A 26,000-nucleotide genomic window follows, 5' to 3' on the forward strand; every position below is an offset into this window, starting at 1 on the left:
GAATTTCATCAATAGCCGAGTGGTGTGAGTATTGAGAAAATGATTCATACTTTTCCCGAGAGTATTAGTGAAAATAAAACAATAGCTCCAATAGAAATCTAACATGTCATACCAAGCTCACAGTCTGTGCTGGTAACCACTGCATCACCTCGCTCTCTATCTCTACTATTATATGAAAGTCTGTGTGTGTGTTCCTTTCTTATAGGTTCCGAAATGGCTGAGCCTATCTTTTGCAAATTTCACACAAAGCTAATTTATATGTCTGGCAATGTTCTTAGATATGTTTTGTACAAAAATTTATTCGATAAGTATCAAAAATCGAAAAAATCCAATCTTAGAAATAGTCTTCTCTTATAGATAAAGAATTTTTACAGTAAAATATTTAATGTTACACCGGCAAGGGAGATAATAAATTTCAGCAAATAATTTGTTCTTAAACAGATTTATTATAATCTGAAGATATAACTCAATGGTAGAGCATTTGACTACAGATCAAATGATCCCCTTTTCAAGCCCTGGTATACCTCACCATTTTATTTTCTAATTAACAAGTTCAATTTACGATGAAAGAGGTACCATTTAAAATCGCCTCAAATCATTTTTGTTTGCATATTTTAAAACTAAACATCAGAAGTGACTTTTCCAGGGCATTCATCGTTAAGCTCAAATATCAGCTGATGTGATATTGAAAACAAACTTTTTTTTTTTTTTTTTTTTTTTTTTTTTTTTTACATGGAGTTCACCACTTATCAAGGCCCAATGACCACTCAGGGATAAGGGTTATTGTGTGTACAGTAATCAAAGGGATAGTGTAGCAATAGTATTGGAGAATTTGTAAGGTGTCATTACTTGGGGGGGGGGGGGAGGTTCATCAGGAATTTGTTTGTGTTGGACTTGAAGACATGCAGGTTGAATTCGGGAGGGAAACAGGCAAGCGGAACAGAGTTCCTCAGGCGTGCAGTTCTAAGAAAGAAGCTTTGTTCATGGTATCTACATTTTGATTTAGGCACAGATAGGGAGTGGGGAAAATTATTGACGGTGGTTTCAGCTAATCGGGTGTTTTTTGAGAAAGATTGGCGAGGGGGGACCAGAGAATGGAGCTCAGACGAGCACCTGCCATGGAAGTAACGATAGAACAATGACAGGCTCACTACATCTCTTCTGTGGGAAAGAGGTTGCAGGGTAGAGAAAAGGGCATCCCCCACCAAGCCACGGAGTCTATTTTGTACTCCGTCAAGGCAGGATAGGCTGTTTTTTGCAGCCCCTGCCCAGATGTGGCAGCAGTACTCCATCTTTGGACGTACTTGGCTCTCATATAGATAGAGAATTGCATCATTAGTGAGATATCTTCTGGAGCGGTAGAAGGATCCCACCATTTTCCCAGCGACCTTGGCCACAGGCTTGATGTATGTGTTCCATTTAAGATCAGGTGTAAAGATCAAACTCAGGAGCTTATCAAATCCTGGGGCCTCCCTTAGACGAAAGCCATCCATTTCAATTGATGCCAAATGGGGATCAGAGCGTTTATGATGTAGAGATAGGAGCTTGGTCTTAGATGCATTAAAGGTAACCAGCCACCTCTTTCCCCACTGTACCACGCGCTTAAGATCAGAGGAGAGAGAATCAGAGAGAACATCATCATTTACGGCCTTTGATGTGTTGCCATAGATGGTCGTGTCATCAGCATAGATGTCAACGAAAGATTTTAGTATGTGTTTTGGGAGATCATTGATGTAGATCAGGAAGAGAGTTGGGCCCAGTATGGACCCCTGAGGGACTCCAGCATTAATACTGTGGGCCTCTGATTTCTGCTCATCAACCACGGAATTTTATAAATGACATTGTCATTTTTTTTTTAAATTTTGCAAATTAGTTCACTGGGTAAATTATCCCTTGTAATATATAATAATCAATAGACGATTGATTTTATAAGAATACACACTCAATCTACATAAAATAAATATATGTTTAAGTGTATTGTATGACTGGGAACCGCCCGGATGCCTGCTAGTATATATATTTAAAAAAAAAAGTAAGAATTAAGTTTACAAGCCAAAAGCTTCTGTAAACTCCAAGCGAATGTAAATATAATTATTAATATAGTAATCCCAAACAAATAAAAAAAAGAAGCCCAATAAAACTGAAGTAGGAAATAGAGTTTGCCATAAAAGAACAAAGTTTAATGTTTGTAAATTATAATTTACAAGAATTTATTGTTCAACAGGATACTCAAAGAAATACTAAGATTTCCTTAATCATCTGATTTGAAACTCTGCAAATTAAGGAAATCTTAATATTTCTTTTTGTGTATCTTGTCGAGCAATAAATTCTTGTAAATTATTATTTATCTTTAACGATATATAGATATATATAGATATATATATATATATATATATATATACACACACACACACACACACACACACGGCATAATCACGTTGACACCCCCTGTTCCCATCAGATCATCAAAGTTAAGCAACATTGAACCTGGTCAGTACTAAATGGGTGACCATTTGGGACTTCCAGGTGCTGTATGTGCTCTCCGCTTATCTTGGCATTGTTTCCAGTTGCACTGGACTTATCTTTGCCACTGGATCCAAGCAGCGACAATTCAGGAGAGGTGTGGTTGGAAATTGTGCAACCCTTGCCTCACAATTACATGTGCAGCTACTCTTACAGGGGTGTCCATTGTCTCTTGAAATGGAACAATGGCATCAATATATATGTGTGTGTGTGTGTGTGTGTGTGTGCAAAATACATTTATAGGTGCATCAAAGGTGGTCTTTAGTTATGCCTTGTCTTCACAGCCTATGTCAGGTTTTGCATCATATTGGCTCAGACAGCAATTCCAACCTGACTCTAAGAGTGCCAGGCCGCCTTCTTGATAGTTTTGTGTTAGTCACATTGCAAAATTCATCCAAAATAACGTGAAAGTCTCTTACTATTCTTATTGAGGCATTGTAAATTATATTTCAAGTAATACAACGCCTCGACCGTTCTAATTAAAACATGTCCGTCAACACGTCAACAAGAAAAAAAAAGTCCTTGCTCCCCACTCCTATATAATGTCTTCCTTTACTTTCTCATGTTCCGATTTTCTTCCCCTGGATTAAAATTATGCTAAGCTGATGTTTTTTTATATAGAGTTACCTAATATACGTGTTTCCTTTGTTTTAACTTTTTTGACATAGGAGTCACCACTTATCAAGGCCCAGACGACACAGTTAACATCACTACCAAAACTATACAATTGCTCAAATTAAATTTAATAACTGTGTACAAAATATATTTCGCCAACCATTATTCTAAAATTCTGCATAAGTGGAAGTAGTGCAATGATTATTAGTGTAGACCAGGAGTCTCCAAACTACAGCCTGCGGGCCAAATCCGGTGCTCTTACATAAACGTAAAATATTCAGGAAAAAAAATGTAAATAAAATGGAAATATATGTAAAATTGCATTGTAATTTGGGATGCTTCTATAACGGAACTCGCACCACTGACGTTAATCTTGCATAGCCAACGCACCATTTCCGACATTTCAAAATACAACCACTGAGAGATAACATGTGGATCTTTACTACTGACTTGACTTTCTCCAACTTTACAACATGACAAGAAAGAAGAAAAGAAAACTACTAAGGATGGAGTTTGCTCCGAAATATATTCAGATTATAATTTCGAGTAAAATATTTGTTTATTTTCCTAAAATTGTGTTGTAGTTTGGCTTTCAAGCACACTTAATGCATATTTTATTTTATTCAAATTAAATCGACGCTTCTATAACGGAACTCACATCACTGATGAAAATAGTGTTTTTTTTGTTCAGAAAATGAACACGAGGTTTCGGAGAACAGGCTTCAATAAAAAAGCAAAGCTAATGAGCAACACAATATAAAATACGTCCAAGTCCTTTTTTTTTTTTTTTTTGTTATTTTCTTCTGCATAGCTCTAAAAAGTCAGCAACATGGCCGACCATTCAAAAACTTTGGCGATCCCTGGTGTAGAGATGCACCTCTAGTCTTCGTTAAGACATGCATCTAGGAGAAGGTAACTGATGATGTCGGCAGCAGGACGTTGGATGGCCATGGAGGAGGATGAATCTCTAGTAGATCAACGGTTTTATGATATTAAGAGTCACGTTATTCGTCTGCAGCTATGCTGATGATCTAAGGACAACGGATAAGTGCAAATAGGCAAGTCAGATGCCACTGAGCTGGGGAATGCAATGGCAACCTACGCCATCTATTCTGCCAAGTTCAAAATCATGCGATGTCTTCAGAGGAATCAGATCAACAATGGACCGAGGCTTATGGAGAACACTAACCAGGATTTCATTTACGGTATGAACATGCCAGGATACAACAAAAAGGTGTAGATAATATTTAAGTTCTGCCAAACATTGCACGACTATCCATACACATGGACAACTTTGTTTTTTGTTTTTTTTTTTTTTTTTACATAGGAGTCATCACTTATGAAGGCCTAGGGGTCACTCGAGGCTAAGAGTTAATGAGTGTACAGTAGTCAATGGGACAATATCATAGGAATCGTTAGTAGTGGAACTTTGGTAAATTGGATTACTTTAAGTGAACGGCTCATCACGAATTTGTTCATGTTGGACTTGAAGACGACCATATTGAAAGCTGGAAAGCAGGCAATCAGAAGAGAGTTCCACAGGTGTGCAGTTCTAAGAAAAAAAGCTTTGTTCATGGAATCTACATTTAGGTTTAGGCACGGATAAAGAGTGGGGAAATTATTGATAGTGTTTTCAGTTAGACAAGTGTTTCTCGTGAAAGTTTGGTGAGGAGAGACCACAGATTGAAACTCAGACGAGCACTTGCCATGAAAATAACGATAAAGCAGAGACAGGCTCGCAACGTCTCTTCTGTGAGAAAGAGGTTGCATGTAGGAGAAAAGGGCATCCCCTACTAGGCTACGAAATCTATTCTGAACCCTGTTAAGACAGGTAAGGTCTTTCTAGCAGCTCCTGCATAGACATGGCAACAATATTCCATCCTTGGCTCTTATACAGGTAGAGAATTGCATCAGAAGGGAGATATCTACTAGATCAATTGAAGGATCCCACCATTTTTCCAGCGATAATAGATATAAATCTATCCCAATTTTCTACGAGAAAAATATAAGGGTAAACTAGAGTTTGAAAGGGTAACTAATCTAGGAGAAAGAAAATTACAATAGAACACCTGCAACTAAATAGGTATCTGAGATGTGACAAACACTGTACACCTTTACATACCATGCATCGCCGTCTTGGTGAATAGATTTGATTTACTATTATAAAATCCTGCAGTGAAATTCATTTAATAAGACTCACATAGTTCTAAACATTAAAATAGAAATATTTCAATCACTAACAAAACAATTATATCCATACTAGCGGGACCTGTGGAAATTCCACAGCAGTATCTTTTATATGTAAAATATCTCTGCTGGGCATTTTGTGGACGTTCAATGTGAATGACCCCCCCCCTCCCCTGCAATATTTTTGTAACCCTTTTGTTAAAACAGTAAAAGTATTTATCTAAGTAATCTGGTTAAGGAAGTGTCAGAATATATCTGGTTTATTTCCAATAGCATTACAGGAATCTGATATATTTCCATTGTATGGACGCTTGGTGCCAAAGGAAACCCCCACAATAGCACACCATTTTTAAACAGAACAGGTACCACCCTTGGATCCTAGCCAGTAGACCAAGAATGTATATTTTAGTTTCACATACGGCCCAAAAGTGACAGTCTTTATTTTATCTATTTATTTTTTTTTTTTACATTGCGCAGTCGGTGATCGGGAGATCCGATTTATTAAAAAGGAGGATAGAAAGTGATAATATACTACTAACATAAAATTAGCATATCTATATATTAATTTAATGTTTGTAGTATGTTATCACCATCTAGCCTCCTGTTTAATAAAAAGGATCTCCCGATCAAATAATTCATATTCTGGAAAACGTTACACATACCTTAAAAGGTACGGCAGTATTAATATATACATACTATAATAATGATAATACCGGTCTCATGGTGGATAAAATTAATTCACTGAACAAAATAGTTTGGCACCAATTTTACGTCTCTTATGAAGATTAAAATAAAGATATAATGATACTAAACCTAATGTCTAGAATCCTTATTTCAGTTTTGATCAAAATCCACTACATAATTCTTATTCTAGAAAATGTCTAAAATTTAAGACAAAGTGTAAGCTGTCTTAAGATATTGACATTCAGGGAATTTTGTTTTGACATTTAATGATTATGAATTAAATTCAATGCAAATCTGAAATATTTTTATTTTTCAATGAGAAATTATGCTCATAGTATGCCCCCTAAAAACTCTTTAAAATATTCTTAAGAAATTGAAATTTATTTAGTGTCCAATGATTATAGATCAAATGCTATGACAACCAGAAATTTTTGAATTTTCAAATGAGATGTGCTCATATTACTCCAACTAAAAACCTTTGGAAATTTGACTTACAAATAGATTATGCCCATATTAGACTTTCACATTTTTTTTAAAATATTCCAAAGAAACTGAAATTTAAACGATATTTATTTAATTGATGTCTAATACCTATTGTTAAAATTTTACAAAAATCGGAGAGATAACCGAATGTTTACAAAGGGCTTCTACTCCTTCTGTTCTTTTTGGATAAATCTAAACTAAATATAGCCCACATTACTCATCTTGAACTTAGCAGCTGTGTTCCAAAATTCATAATGAATGGTTACTTAGTTTAGGAGTGAATCCTGTACATACAAATAAACGCTCGTTTGGAATAAAAACGAAAATCAAAAATTTGAATTTCAATTAAAACCAATGTTATCTACTTCATTGTCATGTCTAAATTAGTAAAATATCCAAAAGTTATGAAAAATGATAAAGAAAATGAATTATTAATGAAAATAGTTTACAAACATATACACATATCTAACTTTATATGGAAACTTGCAGGCCACCTGGCGTTGCCCGGTCGTAAGATATGCTTAAATAGGATATTTTAATTCATGCAGATTACGTATTTATTATTATAGAGAATTCTTTATCAATTATATTAAACCTAATATATAGTAGTGAGATCAAAACTATATATATGTTAAATCCTCGAAACAGTGTTTCATGGTAAACAACTGATGATCCCTTAAATTAGCATTAGTACTACAGCGAATTCGAGAGAGCAAGTTGATGCATTGATTGCAGGTGATTAAATGACTAAACAGTTTTCTAACGAATGATAAAAAATATAAACATTAAGTAATTTTTTTTTTATATAGTTTTAAAGGTGAAAAAACTTCCAAGATATATATATATATATGACTTGAGTGCCACCAGCTAGAATCGAAACTAAAACGTACAACTCTGTCCTCATTCTTTAGACTGAGCCACGCCCATATGCATGCATATATATATATATATATATATATATATATATAGTAATTTATAAAATATATATGGCGATTAAGCTACACTGAATATTCTGCGTTTCATCCACTATAGGATTCGTCAGGCTTATGCGCATAAGCCTGACGAATCCTATAGTGGATGAAACGCAGAATATTCAGTGTAGCTTAATCGCCATATATATTTTATAAATTACTAACTAGCTCTACCTACGTATTGAGCACTTTTGAAGTAAATACTTAAAGTTTACGCATAAATCTATACTTTCGTATATTAAATTTATGTGAGTAAATTAAGTAGTTCATATATATATATATATATATATATTCATTCGTCATCCCATTTCTAAAAGATTGAATCGCCCGATCATTAAAGATAAGATGCAAGCAAGCAAGCAAGGTCCGCAGAGTTTTCTAATTATATAAATAAGTCATAAATGTGTAAAATAGATAATACTTCCATATTGGTGGCTTGTGTTGAGAGGAGAGACTTTTTTTTTCTTTTTTTTTTTTTAATAATCACATATCTCTGAAAGATGCAGTTTATTCTAAACATATAGCCAGTCTTTTGTTGTCGCATTTCTTAATGTTTGCAAAATGTAGAGAACAGAATTGTAAATCCCCTCTTGTGTTTGCCGCAACTATTGCATGGCATTGTCCTATTAAACACATAGATTTTCACTTTTGTTTACCTCCACACAGGAGCAGAGAGAGGTTGCAGAGAGAAAAAAAAAATTTTTTTTTTTTTTTTTTTTTTAATCATTTCATTTTCAGATTCTTCATTTTACTTCTCCTTTGAAAATGTTTCAGATTAAATGCTAAAAAAATATTTTCAAACTTAATTCTATCTTTTCTTTATTTAAAATTGAAACATTTTTCAGAAATTATAAATTTTTAAGGGATTAATTTTAAAAATTCGAACGTAATGTTTAGGAAAAATATATCTAAAAGTATATGAATTTAAATAAATGTAGGAATTTAATGATAGTGGCCAGTGGCATAATGCCTAAAGGATTCATATATCATTTATATATGAGGAGGGGGTGAAAGATTTCTTTTTGTTTTTTAATAAATATATACTATCTTGTTGATTTCAACCGTCAGTAACCCAGTACATTTGAACAAAGCTTTTATATATAAAGGGTTAATCTTATCATACACACATTGTATCATTAATATGCCATTAATTGGAAAGAAAAATATGGGAGGTTTCGTATTTAGGTTCAAAATTAAAGCAAGAAATTATTTATGAACCTTAAGAGATGTTATTCACAAAATATTAATGATAAAAACCATCTTATGTTTAATCAGATTCAATTCCTCATCAAAAATTCTTAACTGAATTTACAAAACTAAACACACACACATATATATCTGCACAGATCATATAATTTGATCACTGACAGACGTTAAGACATTTAAAAATAAATATTTAAACTTCAACGATATTTCTCGCGGTTGGCGGTGGTCGTGTGGATTTGTTCCTTGCTAATGGAGTCAGAGATGGCTCTTGATTGGCAGTAATCTTAACACTCTGCACTGATGATTTTCAAAAGGATGAAACACTAGTGTTTGTAGGTATTTAATAATTATAATAAATAATTATATATACAGGGTGACCAAAAAAAAACGGAGGACATTCAATTGTTTTTCTGAGCATTTTACAGTCAACGGAGAAAAAAAGAAGGCCAAAGACCCTAGTGTTTTGATGTGATGTTTTGAATATAATAAACTAGTTATGACCAAAGTTTCATTTCTTTCAGAAAAAACACTAAGAAACGGGGCCTAATTAGAGTTGGGGCCCGTTTTTTGGGGGTCACCCTGTATTAGTGATGGGACGATTCCAATATTTTTTTTGTATGGACGCCCACGAATGGAAACCCCACGATATCATTATACCATCTTTAGACAGAACAGATACTACTCTTGGATCCTAGCTAAAAGACCAAGAAGGTATATTTTAATTTCACATACAGCCCAAAAGTAACAATCTATTTACTTTTTTTTATCTTATTTATTAAAAAGGAGAATGGAATGTGATAACATACTACGAACATTAAATTAGGGTATCTATAATTTAATGTTTGAAGTAGGTTATATCCTCCTTTTTTAATAAATAGGATTTCCTGATCAAATAATTTCTAAGCGGGATACAGTGACACACGTACGTACGTTAAAAAAGGTACCACGGTATTAATATATAGATTTGCTTTTCTTTTGTTGTTTAATGTTTGGCTCTTATTCCCCCCCCCCACAATGTTCATTATAAACAAAGGTAAATAACACAATAGTAATATGATTTAACTCTTAGTGGAGGAAGAAAGAAATATAGCAAGCAGAAAGTGATTAATTTAGGATGTTATCTTTTTTATATTTAACTGACTAAATATCTCATGTTATCCCGATTTAAGTAAACTGATAAATAACCCAGGCTGAATGGGGGACCCAACGCCTCAAATTTTTTTTTTACTTCTAGTTTTTAATAAAAATAGTTATTCTTTGTCAAATTGGAAGAACATTTAGTTTTCTTAAATAAATGTTTACTTTTGTAATAAATTAATATAAATTGTTTTGGATTTTTTTAGTAAATTTTTTTTTTTTTTCAAGGCCAATTTTGTTTGTTTGAACAGATATGGTGTTCAGCTTCTAGCACGATTCATGTACAGAAAATACACTTGTACCATCTCCCACATATCCCTTTGCTTGAATAAAAAATATACATTAATTTATTCAACCTTTATTTTCATCTACTTTAAAATGTCAGGCACAACAGATTTTGCCATGCATCTCTAAAAGCTGTCCTAAAGGTTTGACCAATGGTCAAGCCTAACTAAGAAAAGAGGTTATCTTTTTATTTCTTCTAATGTCTCTTTTCTGCCCTGTATTTATTCCCTGCATTATTTTATTCATACTTTTTCTAAAAGCAAATCAACTTTAAAAACAAAATTAAATCGTGTTCACGTATTATACATTATACAATTAAGGTATTTATACTTGTTTATGTCGGATACAGCGTGACAATCTTTTTCCTTTCTCTCAGTAAATTTGATTCAGAGATCAATATATTTCATAGCTACAAAATATCTACGATTACAAATATATTAAATTAAGTAAAATAAAAAATAAAAAAATGTAAATATTTAAGATTCAAAAATAAAAACTTTAATAAAAGCTTTTTTACGATTTAAAAAATTTATTTCTTTTTAAAAAAAAAACTAAAGTGTTCAACACACAATTTTGAGTAAATATTTTAAAAATTATTCTCATCTTTTGAAAATTTCCTACAAAACAAAACAGTCCAAACTCTGCTTTACACTTTTTGATATTTCGAAAATAAATAATAGTAATAATAAATAATAGTAATAATAAATAATTTTTCCATAAATTCCCATCTTATTTTTGTCCAGTTTTATTTTTAAATGCATTATTTAAATAATAAACCTTAATACTATTCTATATTTTAACACCTGTTTATGTCCAAATGAATAGTTTCTGGATCAGAAAGAAAAACATAAATAAAATCATATAGATTAATTCAAGAACTAATTTTCTCTACCTATATTTATCAAAAATTTCTGAAAAAAAAAAAAAACATCCTGGAATAAATGATTCCTTATGCCAATGGTTTCAAATACTCAAAATACAAAGTTTTGTTTAAAGCCTTTCATATAGATAAAAACTGTCATAAAATAATTCTTTTACATTGAATTTACCTGAACCCCCAGGGAGAGTACGCCATGTTGACCGTGAGGCAGAAGAGGAACAGAATGGTAAGTCAGTGTGTAAGCCATATCCATAACTGCTATGTACATGTTGTACATTGATGCATATGTAGTATTATTATTATTATAATATCAGAATCATTTACATAAATTGGCTAATACAAAATAATATGACTAATATAACTAAAATTACTAGTAAAAATATAAATATCACTTATTAATGACTGTAATACTTCATGTAAATTTATTGTATCTAAAGTGTCATTTTTTTCTGTGCTTTGCTTGCTTTTTCTTGTTTTTTTTTTTTTATTACAGTTTAAAAAAATACCAAGGAAAACAATGTTTGACAAAAGATAATAAAGCAAAAATCGACTTCAAAACAAATTTTAACATTTACAATTAAAAATGTGCAAATTCCATAATGGCTACTGATGGAAATTATGAAAATAGCAATCTAAATTAAAATTCCATTGGATCTATTAGGTTAATTTATCTTTTAATTCGGCCGCAAAAAAATAATGAATCTCACCTATACATAAAATAGCAGTACATTTACAATGAACTGCAGACAATAAACACTGTAGTTCATTTACAATGAACTGCAGACAAACACTGTAGTTCATTTACAATGAACTGCAGACAAACACTGTAGTTCATTTACAATGAACTGCAGACAAACACTGTAGTTCATTTACAATGAACTGCAGACAAACACTGTAGTTCATTTACAATGAACTGCAGACAATAAACACTGTAGTTCATTTACAATGAACTGCAGACAAACACTGTAGTTCATTTACAATGAACTGCAGACAATAAACACTGTAGTTCATCACTGGAGTTTTTGTGCAATCAAATAAGTTCTTTCCCTGTTTACCCTGATTTCTATTGTCTAGAATGTCTGGGTGTGCTATGGAGGTGATGCAAAAGTGGCATACTGTACATGGTCAAACCGGTAGAGATGCCAAGCATGTAAAATATGCATAATCCCACTAAACACCAAGTTTGTGATAAACCATTATTAAATGGATTCTTCCCACTAGTTTGCAACCAAGCCCAGTTGAAGGGATCCTTTCCTACGAAAGACAATATAAAAAGTCTGGGGCAATCGACTAGCAAGATACAACCACTCAGTAAACTTTTTCACATATTTGCTATTCTGCACAGATTTTCATTTATCTTTTTCTTTTGTCATTCAGACAATCAAACGGAAGTCAAAAGATTCAAGAATTTACTGTAATCGTGCATATAAAAATCGTACCACTCTTCCAATGTTCCAGTACTCCTAATTCTCTGGCTAGAGATTTAAATCCTTGGCCCTCAAAATCAACAGAGATTAGACCATTCCTGTAAGGATCCAGTCCCTGTTGATTTTGCGGTGGGAGTTTAGTTCTGTGCAATTCTAAGAGGTCCACCCTCCTAGGCCTTGCTTTCTCTCTGTGAGAAGGGGTTAGTTTATTGTTGATTGCTTGAGACACTCTTACTTGGGGGCGCTAACTTCCGAGTTCCACTTTCCGACCCTAGTGTCTAAGTTATTGCAGTGAGAGGAACTAAAAACCTTTCTTAAAAAACAAAATCACTGTCAGTTATTAATTTGCAACTCAGCAATCAATTACAAAGTTGCCCTTGTCTGCATCCACATGCAATGCGTGTTGCCATGCAATTCTTTTGGTAGCTAGCGAGCAAAGTTTTATCTCTAACTTCTTTGCTTAATACAAGATACATATGTTTGTATTTATTCTCTCAAATCTTTTCTGCTTTAATATTAGGAAAAGTATGATGGACTATTAACACTGACATAATTATCAGACAAGCCGTACATATAAATTAGGTTATAGTGGGCCATGCATAGAGTACAACACTCACTCTCTTCACCAGCCATGTGATGTCATTTTAAGCGTACACGAATGTACTTGGTTGTAGGTTTTATATTGGAATTTCCTTCTAGATTAGCTCATATTTAGAGTTTAGTTTGCCCTATTTTAACCATAACTCGGGAAGGAAGATATCGATTCATACCTTCCTCAAGAATTTTTATGGATTAATATGTCTGATTATTTTATTTACTGAAATAGAGGAAGATCATTTTTTTTTTAAAGTAATTTTATATATTATTTAGTTAATGTATATATTTTCTAGTATTGCTACTAATGCTATTTATATTCTGAAAAAACCAGTGTTCAAACATAGCTATTTAAACTCTTCGGTCTGTTAACGTATCCACTGAACTCTGAATCTATGGATAAATAATCATCTATTCTGATACTAAATTATTATAGTAAAGCTTCATAAGTTACATAACTCGGCTATGGCAAAATGTAAAAAGAAAGAAAGCTGGCTGAAAATAAACATGACGCAACATGCGGCCACACCAGAGATTGAACTCACTACACGAGTTTGTAGTGTAATTCAAATTTTCTCCGTAGCTGAATACTTGATGCTTCGCCAGGGCTATCAAGGGTATTTTTTTTTATTGTGACGCCATCACTAGATGGGTTACCTACCCTCGAAAGAAGGATAAATGGCACCATTTTCCCAACCTGGTATTTTATCTAGCAATACATACAGCACCCTTGCCTTCCCAAATGGTCACCCATCTGGTACTCGCCAGGCTCAACGTTGCTTACCTTTGGTGATCTGGCGAGAACCGGTGTGTCAACATGATTGTGCCGAATATAAATATGTCTGAAGATACTGGCTTCTTGACTTAAATACACCAAATATTGATATTGTTTTTTTTTTCAAAACTCAACCATGTTCTGTAAAGTCAAAAGCAAAAATAACAATTTTTTCTACAAGACAACAAAACTAAACACCATAGATAAATATTCGAATATGGAAGGACTTGAAGCATCAAAAATTTTTTCCTAAATGATTTCACCTGAAAAGGGTTGATATATCGTAAAACAAACTAAACGCCATAAATAAATATTTGAAGATATAAACAACTTGCATATTAAAATTTATTTTTCCAAAATTACTGAATTTGGCATTAAATAACCCACAAAATGATAATAGAAATACAGGTTTTATTTGAGTTTAAGTATATCTGATATAAGATATGTAATTGTGACTGTTACAATTTGTTGAAATTAATAGTTAATGACAAAGCAGCAATAGGTAAATCACGTTAGAATTATTGGGTCATAAAATAAAATCAGTAACAAACGTTGATTATAAAAATAAAAAACTAATCCAGTTAATGTGGAGAAGTTTATTTATAAACTTTCTATTTGTATTCTGTCTCCAGTTTGGTTTTGTAACAAAAAAGTAAAGAAAATAATACTGAGAAATTTTAAGACATTTTGTATACTCGCATATTTACTGAGCCAAGTGACTTCCTGTTTTTACAGTCATCCACAGTAAACGGTATAACCTAATTTTAAGACCTCGATAAAAATGTAAGTGACCACATAAAAATAGTTTTCAGATATCCTTATTAAAGTGTTTTACAGATTTTTTTTAAATAAATATAATATTTAAAAAAAAAATGCTTATTTGTAGTAATAATTACTGCTGAAAGTGAAATATTTTTAATAGAAGTTAAAATAAATCAACTAAATGTAAGTAACGTTTAAATAAATGATAACAAAAATGAATGCTTACTTCACAGTAAGGAAAATCTTAATTAAAAAAAACATAATAAATTGAAATAAATTAAATGGTCAGGGATATTTATTGCACATGTCAACTACGGGTAAAACCTCAATTTTATCAATGGTTGAAGGAATGTAATGCATAACACAGTCTTCAGACCGAATTCAATTGTTTACTGCATACAATTTCAGACAGAAAATCGCTTAGAATAGTAAATATGCGGTTGCAAACATTTTTATAAAAGCAAATTGTTTTTATTCAAATGAAATTCAAATTAATATCCCCCTCCCTCCATAAAAATGTTTTAATTTTAATAAATTTTTTGTTCTCTGTTCAACAAGATCTCTGAATGCAAATTTATCCAGTTTGATAAATAATTAAAAACTATTTGCATTAAAAACATCTTATCAGTTTTAAAATTTTCAGTCAACATAATTTTTTTATGTTTCAGAGCTTCTTGTTAGGGTTTATCAAATTTCAAAGGCTCACAAAATAATTTCTTTTAAGAAAAGATTAAAATGGTTAACATTTTTATGAAGAAATCAAATTTTATATTCGATTTAATTAAATCAATAATTTCCCACACTCTTTATCTGTGTCTAAACCTAAATGTAGATTCCATGAACAAAGCTTCTTTCTTAGAACTGCACACCTGTGAACTCTTCCGATTGCCTGCTTTCCAGCTGACTACAATTTGATTGTCTTCAAGTCCAACGTAAACAAGTTCTTGATTAACCGTTCCACTAAGTAATCCAATTTACAAAATTCCCACTACTTATGTTTACTACGCTATAATCACATTATCTAATGTATACCCATTAACCCTTATCCTCGAGTGACCTCCGGGCCTTGATAAGTGGCGATTCGTGTGTAAAAAAAGAATAAAAAATAAAATTTTAAAAAATTATTTATTTAAATAGTTTTTGTTTTATTTCAATAAAGGTATTTAGATCTCTCCCACTGCAAGAACTATGACACCAAGGTTGAAAAGTAGGATTAAGTCAGCACCCTCCGAGGAGGAGCACTCCGACCTGCAAAAAGTGCCTGGACAACCCTGTACGCATTCCTCCATAAGGGAGTTTCAAGCGATCAGCAATGAACAAACCCCTGCTCAAAGGGAGAAGGCAAAGCCTGGGAACGCAATCAACAGGGGCCAGGTCATTATACGGTTAATATTAAATAAAAATATTTATTGAATAAATAGCAACAAGGTTGAAAAATATCTTTAACTTATGAAGAATTTGAAAACAGTTGTACCTCCAATGAGAATCGAACTCAATCACAGGTGTTACCCATTGAGGCTGGCCTATATAAATGAGTAAAGCTTAGATATAATAATGATGCCTTTCTGTGATTCTTTCCTCAGGGTCAGAAGACACCTTAATGATTTTTATATGGAGGGAGGCAGTCCTCTAATTTTGTTAAATAGTATTGTTTCTTTTATACTTTTAAGCAGTATAAAACCTCCCAATAACACAGATAGCGTATGTTTACATAATTAAGGTGTTCTGCACTGAATAATTATTGTTCAAATTAAAATTTCTTTCTATTGAATACAAATTATATTCATTAAAAATAAAGTAATGTATTTTCTTTTTTTACCACTATGTAAAAGTGGTATTTATTGGAAAATTAGATTTATTGAAAAAAAAAAAAAAAAAAAACAATCAAAGGGCAAAAGGCATAGTTATTTCTGTATGTGAAAATTCTTGTACTTTCCATTAATATTAGTAAGAAAAATGAATATCGATACAAATAAATTCTTTTCTAGATAAAATTTTACAGCAATGGTTTGTGGCTAAACATAATTAACTAATGAATTTTGTGCTTCTGCATCGTTGTGTACATATGAACTATTTTCGTCTTTAATTTAAAAGGATGAATTATCTCCCCCTTTCGTGTCAAACTTCGGACGATATGAAAATCGGAAATAAATGCAAATCAAATAAAACTTCTGATATGTTAATTATTTGATGTTTAATTTATTTTGATAAATCTATTTAATTTAATAAATAAGTTTTGATTTTTAAAAAGTTAGTAATTGAAATAAAGTAAAGTTTAACTGAACGAAAAATGTATGTATAAAAAAAGTTTTGCATTGAGTACATTTAAAAAGTTTCAAAACTCCCACTTTCATTTCACTCTTTTAAATTAAAGACAAAAATATCCCATATGTACACAACGGTGTAAAAAACACCTTAAGTTTAATTGAGCTTGGTTATAATTACGGCTATGACAACAGAATGTTTTTATCGTTTTGACTCAAGTATATATATCTGACAGTTACGCAGTTCATTAACCGAGAAGCACATCACTTTATATAAAAAGTAAAGATATCAATAGATATTTACTCGAAGGTCAAAACAATGAAAATATTCCGTTGTCATAGCCCAAGTTATAATACATTTACAAACCTCAAAAATGTGCATTAATCTATATATTAGAAGACGTGTGTGTGCGCGCTACATCCTGGAAATTAAATGCAAAAATAATTTTGAAGAAAAAATGCAGAGCAGTTAACAAGATTCAATTTTGTGTTACACACGGAACATTTTAATAGCTCAATCATGGAAGCAAGGGGTTCGAAAGAAGCTGAAATGCAAAGTATCTATTTTCAGAGTATTTATTTCTTAGTAATAGTACAGAAGACTTCTACTTCTTACTCTACTGTAGTTTTATGTTTACATGGTTTTCAGGAATCAATATTACAAGGTCTTTTATATTTAAATTTGATAAATCTGAATTCAATCATTTATTAGTTTTGTTATCCAATATATCAAGAGAAGGCAATTGGATCGAAATAGCATTACATCTGATAAATCGACATTAGGTTCTCAAATAGTTAATTTTTCAGCTTGTGCTCCTTAGACAAAAAATTCCAATTGATTTCATCGATCACATATTCTCCCTATTCTATTAATATATTAATTCACATTTCATGAGATTCGCCATTTATTTTCAGAGACGATTATTGAATGAAAATGGTGCATTTGTTCAAAATAAAAAAACTCAAACTACATTCATTCCTTTTACTTTATTTACATTAAAACTGTTTTAAGGATTAAATTCAAACAGTTCAATTATTCACAATTTCCTTAATTTTCTCTTAGAAACAGCTAAAATAACCAAATAAAATTCTAAATTCTTTTGACTCTTGGAAATGGTTAAAAAGAAAATTCATATACACTACTTTCATAGATAATTAAATTGTCTTACTAAAAATATTTTTCTCGCAGTTTGACTGTGATATATTAAAAAAAAAAAAAAAAAAAAAAAGCAGAATTTAAAATAGCTTTTACTTTTTTATTAAAACAAAATTATTAATTTTATTGCACGAAGTATGGAATAAAAAGGATCCTGACCAACTTCACTGCAAAGAAAGAAAAAAGGACACCGGTTTGATTTTCACCTTCATAGTCGGACACACAGTTCTGTAAACAAATATCACAAGAAAACTTTAAAACCAAATTTTATATTTAGATAGATATAGATTTTTTTTTAATATAAACGAGTTATTGCGACAATAAAACTTAAAACAAAACCCAAAGTTTGGTTTAAAATTTTTTATTGCCGCTGTATAACTTGTTTTTATTATTAATATTATATATATATATCAGTACAAACTGTTTAAAAAGTTTTATTGTCGCGATATAATATATATATATATATATACACACACACAGTTTTTTTGTGTTTTTTTTTTTGTCACACTATATAATCATATAGCTAGTTTTTATTTTTCTTAAAATTATATACCGATACAAAGTTTGGTTTTAAAAGTTTTATTATCACAATATGACTAGGTTTTATTAGTTAAAATTATATATATATATATATATATATATATATATATATATATCAATACAAAGTTTGGTTAAAAAGGTTTCTTGTTCGCGATATTTGTTTACATTGTGTGTGCGCACAAAAGTGACGTCAAACCAGTGTTGATGGAAAGGTGTCTTCTTTTTTTCCTATTTTTGCAGTGAAGTTGGTCAGGGTCCTTATTCCCTACTTAGTGCTGGATTTTTAATTTTTCTTGATTTGAAAAAAATACATATATATATATTTCCATTAATAAGCTGTGACCATTAAATCCAAGTCATTAAATACACTGAATTTTTTTCTTACTTACAAAAATTGTTATAAATTAATCTTCATGGTTTTGCACTGGTCATCCCCCCCCCCCAATCCAAGTGAATTTAGAGTGTTTTTTTTTTTCTATCAATATGCATTTATTTCAAACATAACTTTTTCTTATCGACTATTTTCATTATCCAGCGTTTCTAAGTTTAAATTAAATTTCTTACACTATTTTCATTTATTAGTCAGTTTAAATTAAACGCTGGAAATATTTCAAGAGTTGTTTGTAAAAATGTAGCTACTTAAAGATTGGAAAGTGTCAGGTGGAGTAGTGAAATTTACGCAATTATTTTGAAATTTCTATTAATATAAAATTGCTTACGTGTGTTTCTCATCTGTACATGGTGTACACATTTTTAATTTTTATTGCGATTAAAATGGATCATGTAAAATCTATCAATATTTTTCATTCTGAATACAGTATTCAGTATTATATTTTTTGTGCCTCCCCAAAGCTGATTTTATGAGTACTTCAATAGAATATACTCTGATGAGCTTGCTGTACTTGTGCTCCATCAACGTAATCAGCAAAATCCCACCCCTTCACTGTAGAGGTTCCCAGACACCTGAAAACTTTCTATCTTGATAGCTTCTCATCTTAAACTGCTTGCCTTTGGAATTCTCTCCCTGATCCTTGTTTCATCGATTGCACAAACATACAGAAATTTAAATGCAATGTGAACAAATATCTTGTTGCACAATTCTTCACTTAATATGCCCTTATTAATCTGGCCACTAATTCGAAGTAGTGCTCTAGGTCTCAGCAATGGTGTGCCTTGTTTAGAGCGAGAAAAAAAAACTGGGGAAAACATTCATTTTTGAACGCCACCATTTTGTTTCAAAACATTGAAATTCCAAATTTGTAACTTTTAGTGCTTGTTATTTCCAATGGTTGTTTATATAAACAAATATCGTTTATTTAGTCAAGGTTTGTGTGTACATAAGTTTAAATTAAACATCTATCATTACATGATAAATCCGCCTCGATTGCTTTACTAAAAAATCTAACTACTAAAGTTTTGGTAAATGATGAGTTAGCAGGTATAAACATAATGCGACAAAAAATGTGTACAGGCGATAAAAATGGTTTATATTGTTGTTTTTACACTGCATGTAATCTGAAATCAAACATGTTTCAAACATGTAAATATGCAATTGAACCGGAAGTGATATATTGTACATGCTGTCTGGCTCTTTATTATTTTATTTTTTTGTATTAAACGTCTTTGTCCGTCTATTAGTATGTAATACTGAAGTTACAATTTATTTGTGGACCGTTATCTTCATCTTAATAGTTGTTTCACCACGAATTACTCATCTTAAAGGATTCCAATAAAAATAAATAAATTATATATATAACTGATTAAAACTTTAATATGATGAGATCCCTTGAATCAACTATACTAACAGATCTTGTGGGTTTTTACATTCTTAAGGAAATAAATAGTAGTATACCTGATGTAAAGGAGATCTTTATAGAGATGACGCACTATTTTTTTTTTTTTTAAACAACTCTGGGGATCGAAATTTGGAAAAAACTAAATTGGTACATAATTTCTTTAAGGATATTAACCTAAAGTTAACTTTTTAGATATTACTTCCAACTTATTAATGCATACGAACCATACCAGAAACGTTATTAAATGTCATATTTATCGATTCAAATCTAATCATCCTAGCTCAGTGAAGAAAGCTATTATTCCCAGCATCTCAAAAAAATATCTAGATTATTTTATAACGAACAAATATTAGTAGGAAAAAAATATAACGTAGCATTAGCTATATCAGGGTTTAATAGTGAAATTAAATATGCTAAGCATGAATATAATACACCAAAGTAAGAAAAGATAAAGGGCATCATTCCATGTTTTATCATAATATGGTCATGGGTAATTCTAAACATAAGCCTTGAAGACATTAAAAACGGCACTAGTAGCTCCAATTTGATCAGAATGAGTACCCCAGACATACATCATGGAAAAAAAAAAAAAAACAGGCGTAGAGATTGTATATGATTTAATCTGCCTTATAATGTGTATATCCAAAATAACTTACCAAAAGAATTTTACCAGTTTCTGGATAGAAACTTCCCTAAAAGGGTAATAAAATTATCAAATTAAAATTATCATCTTCTGAAAACGATAAGTTCTAATAACATTAAAATAAATAAGGCAATTAAGCAAAGTGATAAGTTACTGACCAAAACCTGTGTAACCGTAGAAACAGTAATGAGTAAGGCTGTGATAACAGAATATTCTTTTCATTCAAGTATATATCCGACACAGTAAGAGTCAATCATCAGTCTATATGAAAAGCATAAGATATTAACGGATATAAATTTGAGAGTCAAAACAATGAAAAGAATATGCTGTTGTCACAGCCCTAGTAATGAGTGTCTCTTAGATGGTAAATGCCTTGTTTTACATTGTATATAAATAAGAAATCATCTTTAAGTAATTGGGTAAGGGGACTACATAGAAATAACAGAACAAATTAAAATGGTCAATATTAGAAAGTGCAAGAAAATGTACACCAATAAAAGTGCGAATTGCAACCTATGGACCTTGAATCATACAATGTAGTGCTATCTAAGGAAATTTCATTAAATAGAAAGCAAGAGCTGGTACAATATTGTTTGCATAGAAATAAGTATTTACTATCCCGCCTAAAACTTGACTAGGTAAATGAAATCCGAATAAAAATCTGTATTGCATAGTTTCAGGAAAAATAAGGGGAGCTGAAGTGACAAAAAGTAGGATCTCAGAGTCATGTAAGTATAATAGAAAGTAGGTCGGTCCCTTGTCTTTAATTATGACAGTAGAAATTAAGTATTATTAAACATATCTTATCGATGATTAGATAGTTGATTCAATCTGTTAAGCTAACAAATATAAATTTAGTCATAATGTATTTGAAAACACATAAGAAGCATGAAGAAATAATTCATAAATAAGATTCCAAGTTGTTTGGAAATTCACACAAATGATTTGTTTATAGTGGTGAAGGCTTTGTGTAAAACCAACCACACTTGTCGGTGCAGATGATTGCCACAAGACAAAGCACACAGTACAATTCAGGTTTTTACATCAGAGTTGCCTTCTCCTAGATGCATGTTTTAATTAAGACTGGGGATGCATCGCTTCCAGTGAATTAATGCACCTCTAGATACCAACTTGGAAATTTCTACAACTCGGCACGGTACATAAAGCGCCTAGCCCTCCAAAATAGTCATTCATCTGGTACTGACCAGACTCAATGTTGCTTAACTTCGGTGATATGGCAAGAACCGGCGTGTCAACATGATTGTGCCATATATATATATATATATATATATATATATGGGTGAATATGTACATGTATGTATGTATATTCAAGTAGGTATGTCTGTATATAGATATAGTGTATATATATGATACAAGTAAAATCTAATTTAGTTAAGTGAATATAATAGTCTCTATAGTTAATGGGTTGGTTGTTGGTTGGTTGTTTTACGGCATATTAACCTTTTTCAGGTTATTTAATGCCGAATCTAGTTATTTTGAGGAACGATTTTTAATGGAGTATATATATATTTTTTTTTAAAGTCAGATTCTATTTAATCCATAGTTGGGACCATAACAGGTACTACCACTCCGGGTCAGAGTGGACCTGGGAGCAATGGCAATTAAAGGGTGGCTCCACACTCCCTAAGGCCTGCAAGGTGGGGTCTCACCATCGGATATAGTTTTAGGTCATATCCAGGACCATAGTTAATGGGAGATAGCTTAAAGTCGCTAATTGAATGATCTCTTTTGGACCTTGTGGATTAAAAATGTTATGTTGGTTAAACATTCGGTGCAAAGTAATTTTTAATGGTGCCTTTGCAAACAGATTAGATAACATTGATTTATACAATTGGGTTTTTAAATATATATATATATATTTGCATTTTATAAATATTTAGTCAATTACCTAACAACTTAGCAATAATTTAATTTAATATTAAAAATAAACAATACTAAAAAAAATAAATAAAAAATAACATTACCGCACATAAAGATATTAAATGTGGTTTAAAAGATAGTAAGTTGGTTAGTTTCGTATCAACAACCTAAATAAAACCATTGTAAATATAACCCTAGTTAACATATTACAGATAAATATTTGTTAAATTAAATAATATATAATCTCTTGGAAGACTAAAACCTTTTTAAAATATATTTAACTCAAACGTTAACTAAGGACTAGTTTTACACTTAATTCCAAGATGGTGGATGAAGTAAACATGTAATGCTGAATCTTTTATGAAATTCAATTTTTTATGACATTAGGTTGTTATGCATAATTCTTTTTAAGCAAAAAAAAAAAATTTCTGAATTGTATGCACATGAAAAGATTTGATAGTGACATAATGATAAAAACATTGTTTCTATGTAATGAAACCGATCTGTTCCAAATGTCTTGAAATTTAGAAATACTGAAAGAATTTCGTAAGAAAAAATATTTGGAACTTAAAATGTAACTACTGTTTATATATATGTGTACATATAAGTACATGTATGTGTGTGTGTATATATATATATATATATATATACATACATACACACACAAATATTTATATAATAAATAAGTTTATTTGAATTGTGTATAGGTTGGTTGGTTGTTTTACGGCATATCAACCCTTTTCGGGTTATTTAATGCCGAATCCAAAGATTTTGAAGAAAATTTTTTTTTAATAGAATATATTTGTTTTCACGTTGGTTTCTATTTAACCCATAGTTGGGACCCTAACAGGTACTACCACTCCAGGTCAGAGTGGACCTGGGAGCAATGGTAATTAAAGGGTGGCTCCACACTCCCCAAAGCCCACAACCTGGGGCCTCACCACTGGATATAGTTTAAGGTCATATCCAGGACCCCCATTGAGGGACTTTTACCCTCTACAGAGGGGCAGTCGGCATATTCTAATGCCCCATCCGACAGGGCCAGAATTGTGTATAATCTCATTGACACAGCGGTTCTCATCAGATCACCGTAGTTAAGCAACTGGTTAGTACGAGATAGGTGACCATTTGGAAATTCTAGCCACTGTATGTGCTCTCCGCTTGTCTCGGCATTTGTTTTCAGTCGTCCTATACATACACTTCACTTGTCACTGGTATTTAACAATGTTTACTCAGGAAAGGTGTGGTTGGAGATTGTGTACCTTCTGCCACAAAAAATTTCATGTGCAGGAACCCCGTTGTGGGTATCCATAGTCTGTCAAAGACTGAAGGAGCCCTTTTTTATGTTATATATATATATATAAAATTATCGCCTATACTATTTTTATTTGCATTTTTGAAGAAACGTTTTACCTTCTCTAACTCATCATTTATAAAAGTTAGAATGTTTTTGGTGATGTGGTGGAGTTTACAAAATTATTTTGCCATTCTCTAATAATCTTGTATTAATAAACCTTTTTCATACCTGATTTACACATCGTTATTATTTCCTCTTAATCTAATATTCATTAATATCAAAAACGCATTACGATTTTTTCGATTTTTCGTAAAAAAGTTAGCCATTTTAATATTTGACAGAAAAAAAAACAGAATAGATTACTTTGCAATATATTTTTGAAACTTAAACGGCTTGTTTTTAATTAGCAATTTGTGTCTTTAAAATTGTTTACAAATACCCACATATTATACGTTAATAAAACATTGAATGTCTGGGAAACTATTTTATAAATCCAATTTTATAAACGGAGATTGCAACAATATAACCGAATTAAACTTAATTTCATGATGAAACAATGATATAATTAAATTTAACTTTCAAAATCCATTTATTAAATTATAAAAAAGAATGAAAAAAAAAATTATAGTAAAGGCGCCCACTCAATGTGGGGTAGGTATAATTATTATCATCATTATTCTAAAACAGTAAAAAAAAAAAAAAAAAAAAAAAAAAAAAAATTATCTCGAAAACTGGTTACAAATATTTCAGACCTTATTTTGTTTTGAAGAATTGAATACTTGATAATTGTATCAGGTAATTTTGAGAAAACAATTCTTTGTCGAAATGTTTACCTTGGTATTTTTTTTATTGAATACTCTCTTTCTCTCTGCCTCACAAACGCACACATGCACAAACAATCTCACTTTTACCTTCTATCTTTGAAAAAGTATCTGGGGCACACTTACAAATGTGTGTGTGTGTGCGTGTGTTTTCAATCTCATAATATTAATACACACATACACACACATATTTTCCCTGTATAAATGTGCACTTTTTTATATTAGTGTATTTTGGAAGTAGTTTTTTTTTTTTTTTTTGTATTTTTTTTAAACCTTGATATTTTAGTCATTTTTCTGGGTAAGTTATTGATTTGGAAACTAATTATTCATTTCAAAAATAGACAAATATATTCATTCATGTCAGTAATTAAGTAATACAAATTAAACCTGACAACTAATTAAAAAATAACATAGCGCCGTTTTTTTTTTGTTTTTTGTTTTTTTCTTTTCTCACATTTTTGAAATTAATAATCTTGTAGAGATAAAGTTCTAGGAAACAGTTTAAGCAGGCAAATAAACAAGAAATAGTCTTAGAGACAGATTTGGGCCGGGAGAACCACAATTTTGAGAAAAGTCGCTTGGCTTGCCTCAGAAAGAAGAGGTGAGAGGATTTGCTGGCAGACACTAACGACAAGCCATGAATGACACGCAATGAAATTAGTCGCAAATATGTTCCTACTTTGTGTCAATCTATATATCTATAAAAGTCAAAGTGTCTGTCTGTCTGTGTACATTTCCCTACGCAATAACTCTGTCAATTTTCAGTCTACAGACTCGAAATTTGATATACAAGGTACTGAGATTTGGGAAAATCTTTGTAATCCGTTTTCGGCCAGAAATTTGGCTGTTAAGGGGTCAAAGTTCAACGATTTGACCTTGAAGAACTCTACCAAACTCCTCCGCCAATTTTAGGTATAAACAATTGAAATTTTAGATATAGGTTCCTTGAACATGGATCTAACTTAACGCGATTTGAGCCCAAAACAATGAATGTTAAGGGGTCATAATAGAGGTCAAAGTTAAAAAAATTGACCGCTTTTTTTTTTTTGTTTGCTCAATATACACCTCCAAAC

The 26,000-nt window shown here is 31.3% G+C and overlaps 1 protein-coding gene across 17 annotated transcripts in view; it reads left to right on the plus strand.

Moving 5' to 3' along the window:
- The window catches only part of LOC145269663 (zwei Ig domain protein zig-8-like), a 1,012,799-nt gene that overhangs the window by 858,525 nt on the left and 128,274 nt on the right, over positions 1–26,000 (plus strand). For 7 of the 17 annotated variants that reach the window (XM_080125377.1, XM_080125391.1, XM_080125383.1 and 4 more), the window contains one exon: positions 11,153–11,197. The exons of the other annotated variants lie outside the window; for them this stretch is intronic. In XM_080125377.1, coding sequence (XP_079981503.1) covers positions 11,153–11,197 — 45 coding nt within the window. The remainder of the gene's footprint in view (positions 1–11,152; positions 11,198–26,000) is intronic. 17 annotated transcript variants of the gene reach the window in all.

Source organism: Euprymna scolopes, chromosome 4 (genome assembly GCF_053919585.1).
Source record: "Euprymna scolopes isolate OS-2025 chromosome 4, ASM5391958v1, whole genome shotgun sequence".
NCBI lineage: Eukaryota > Metazoa > Mollusca > Cephalopoda > Sepiida > Sepiolidae > Euprymna > Euprymna scolopes.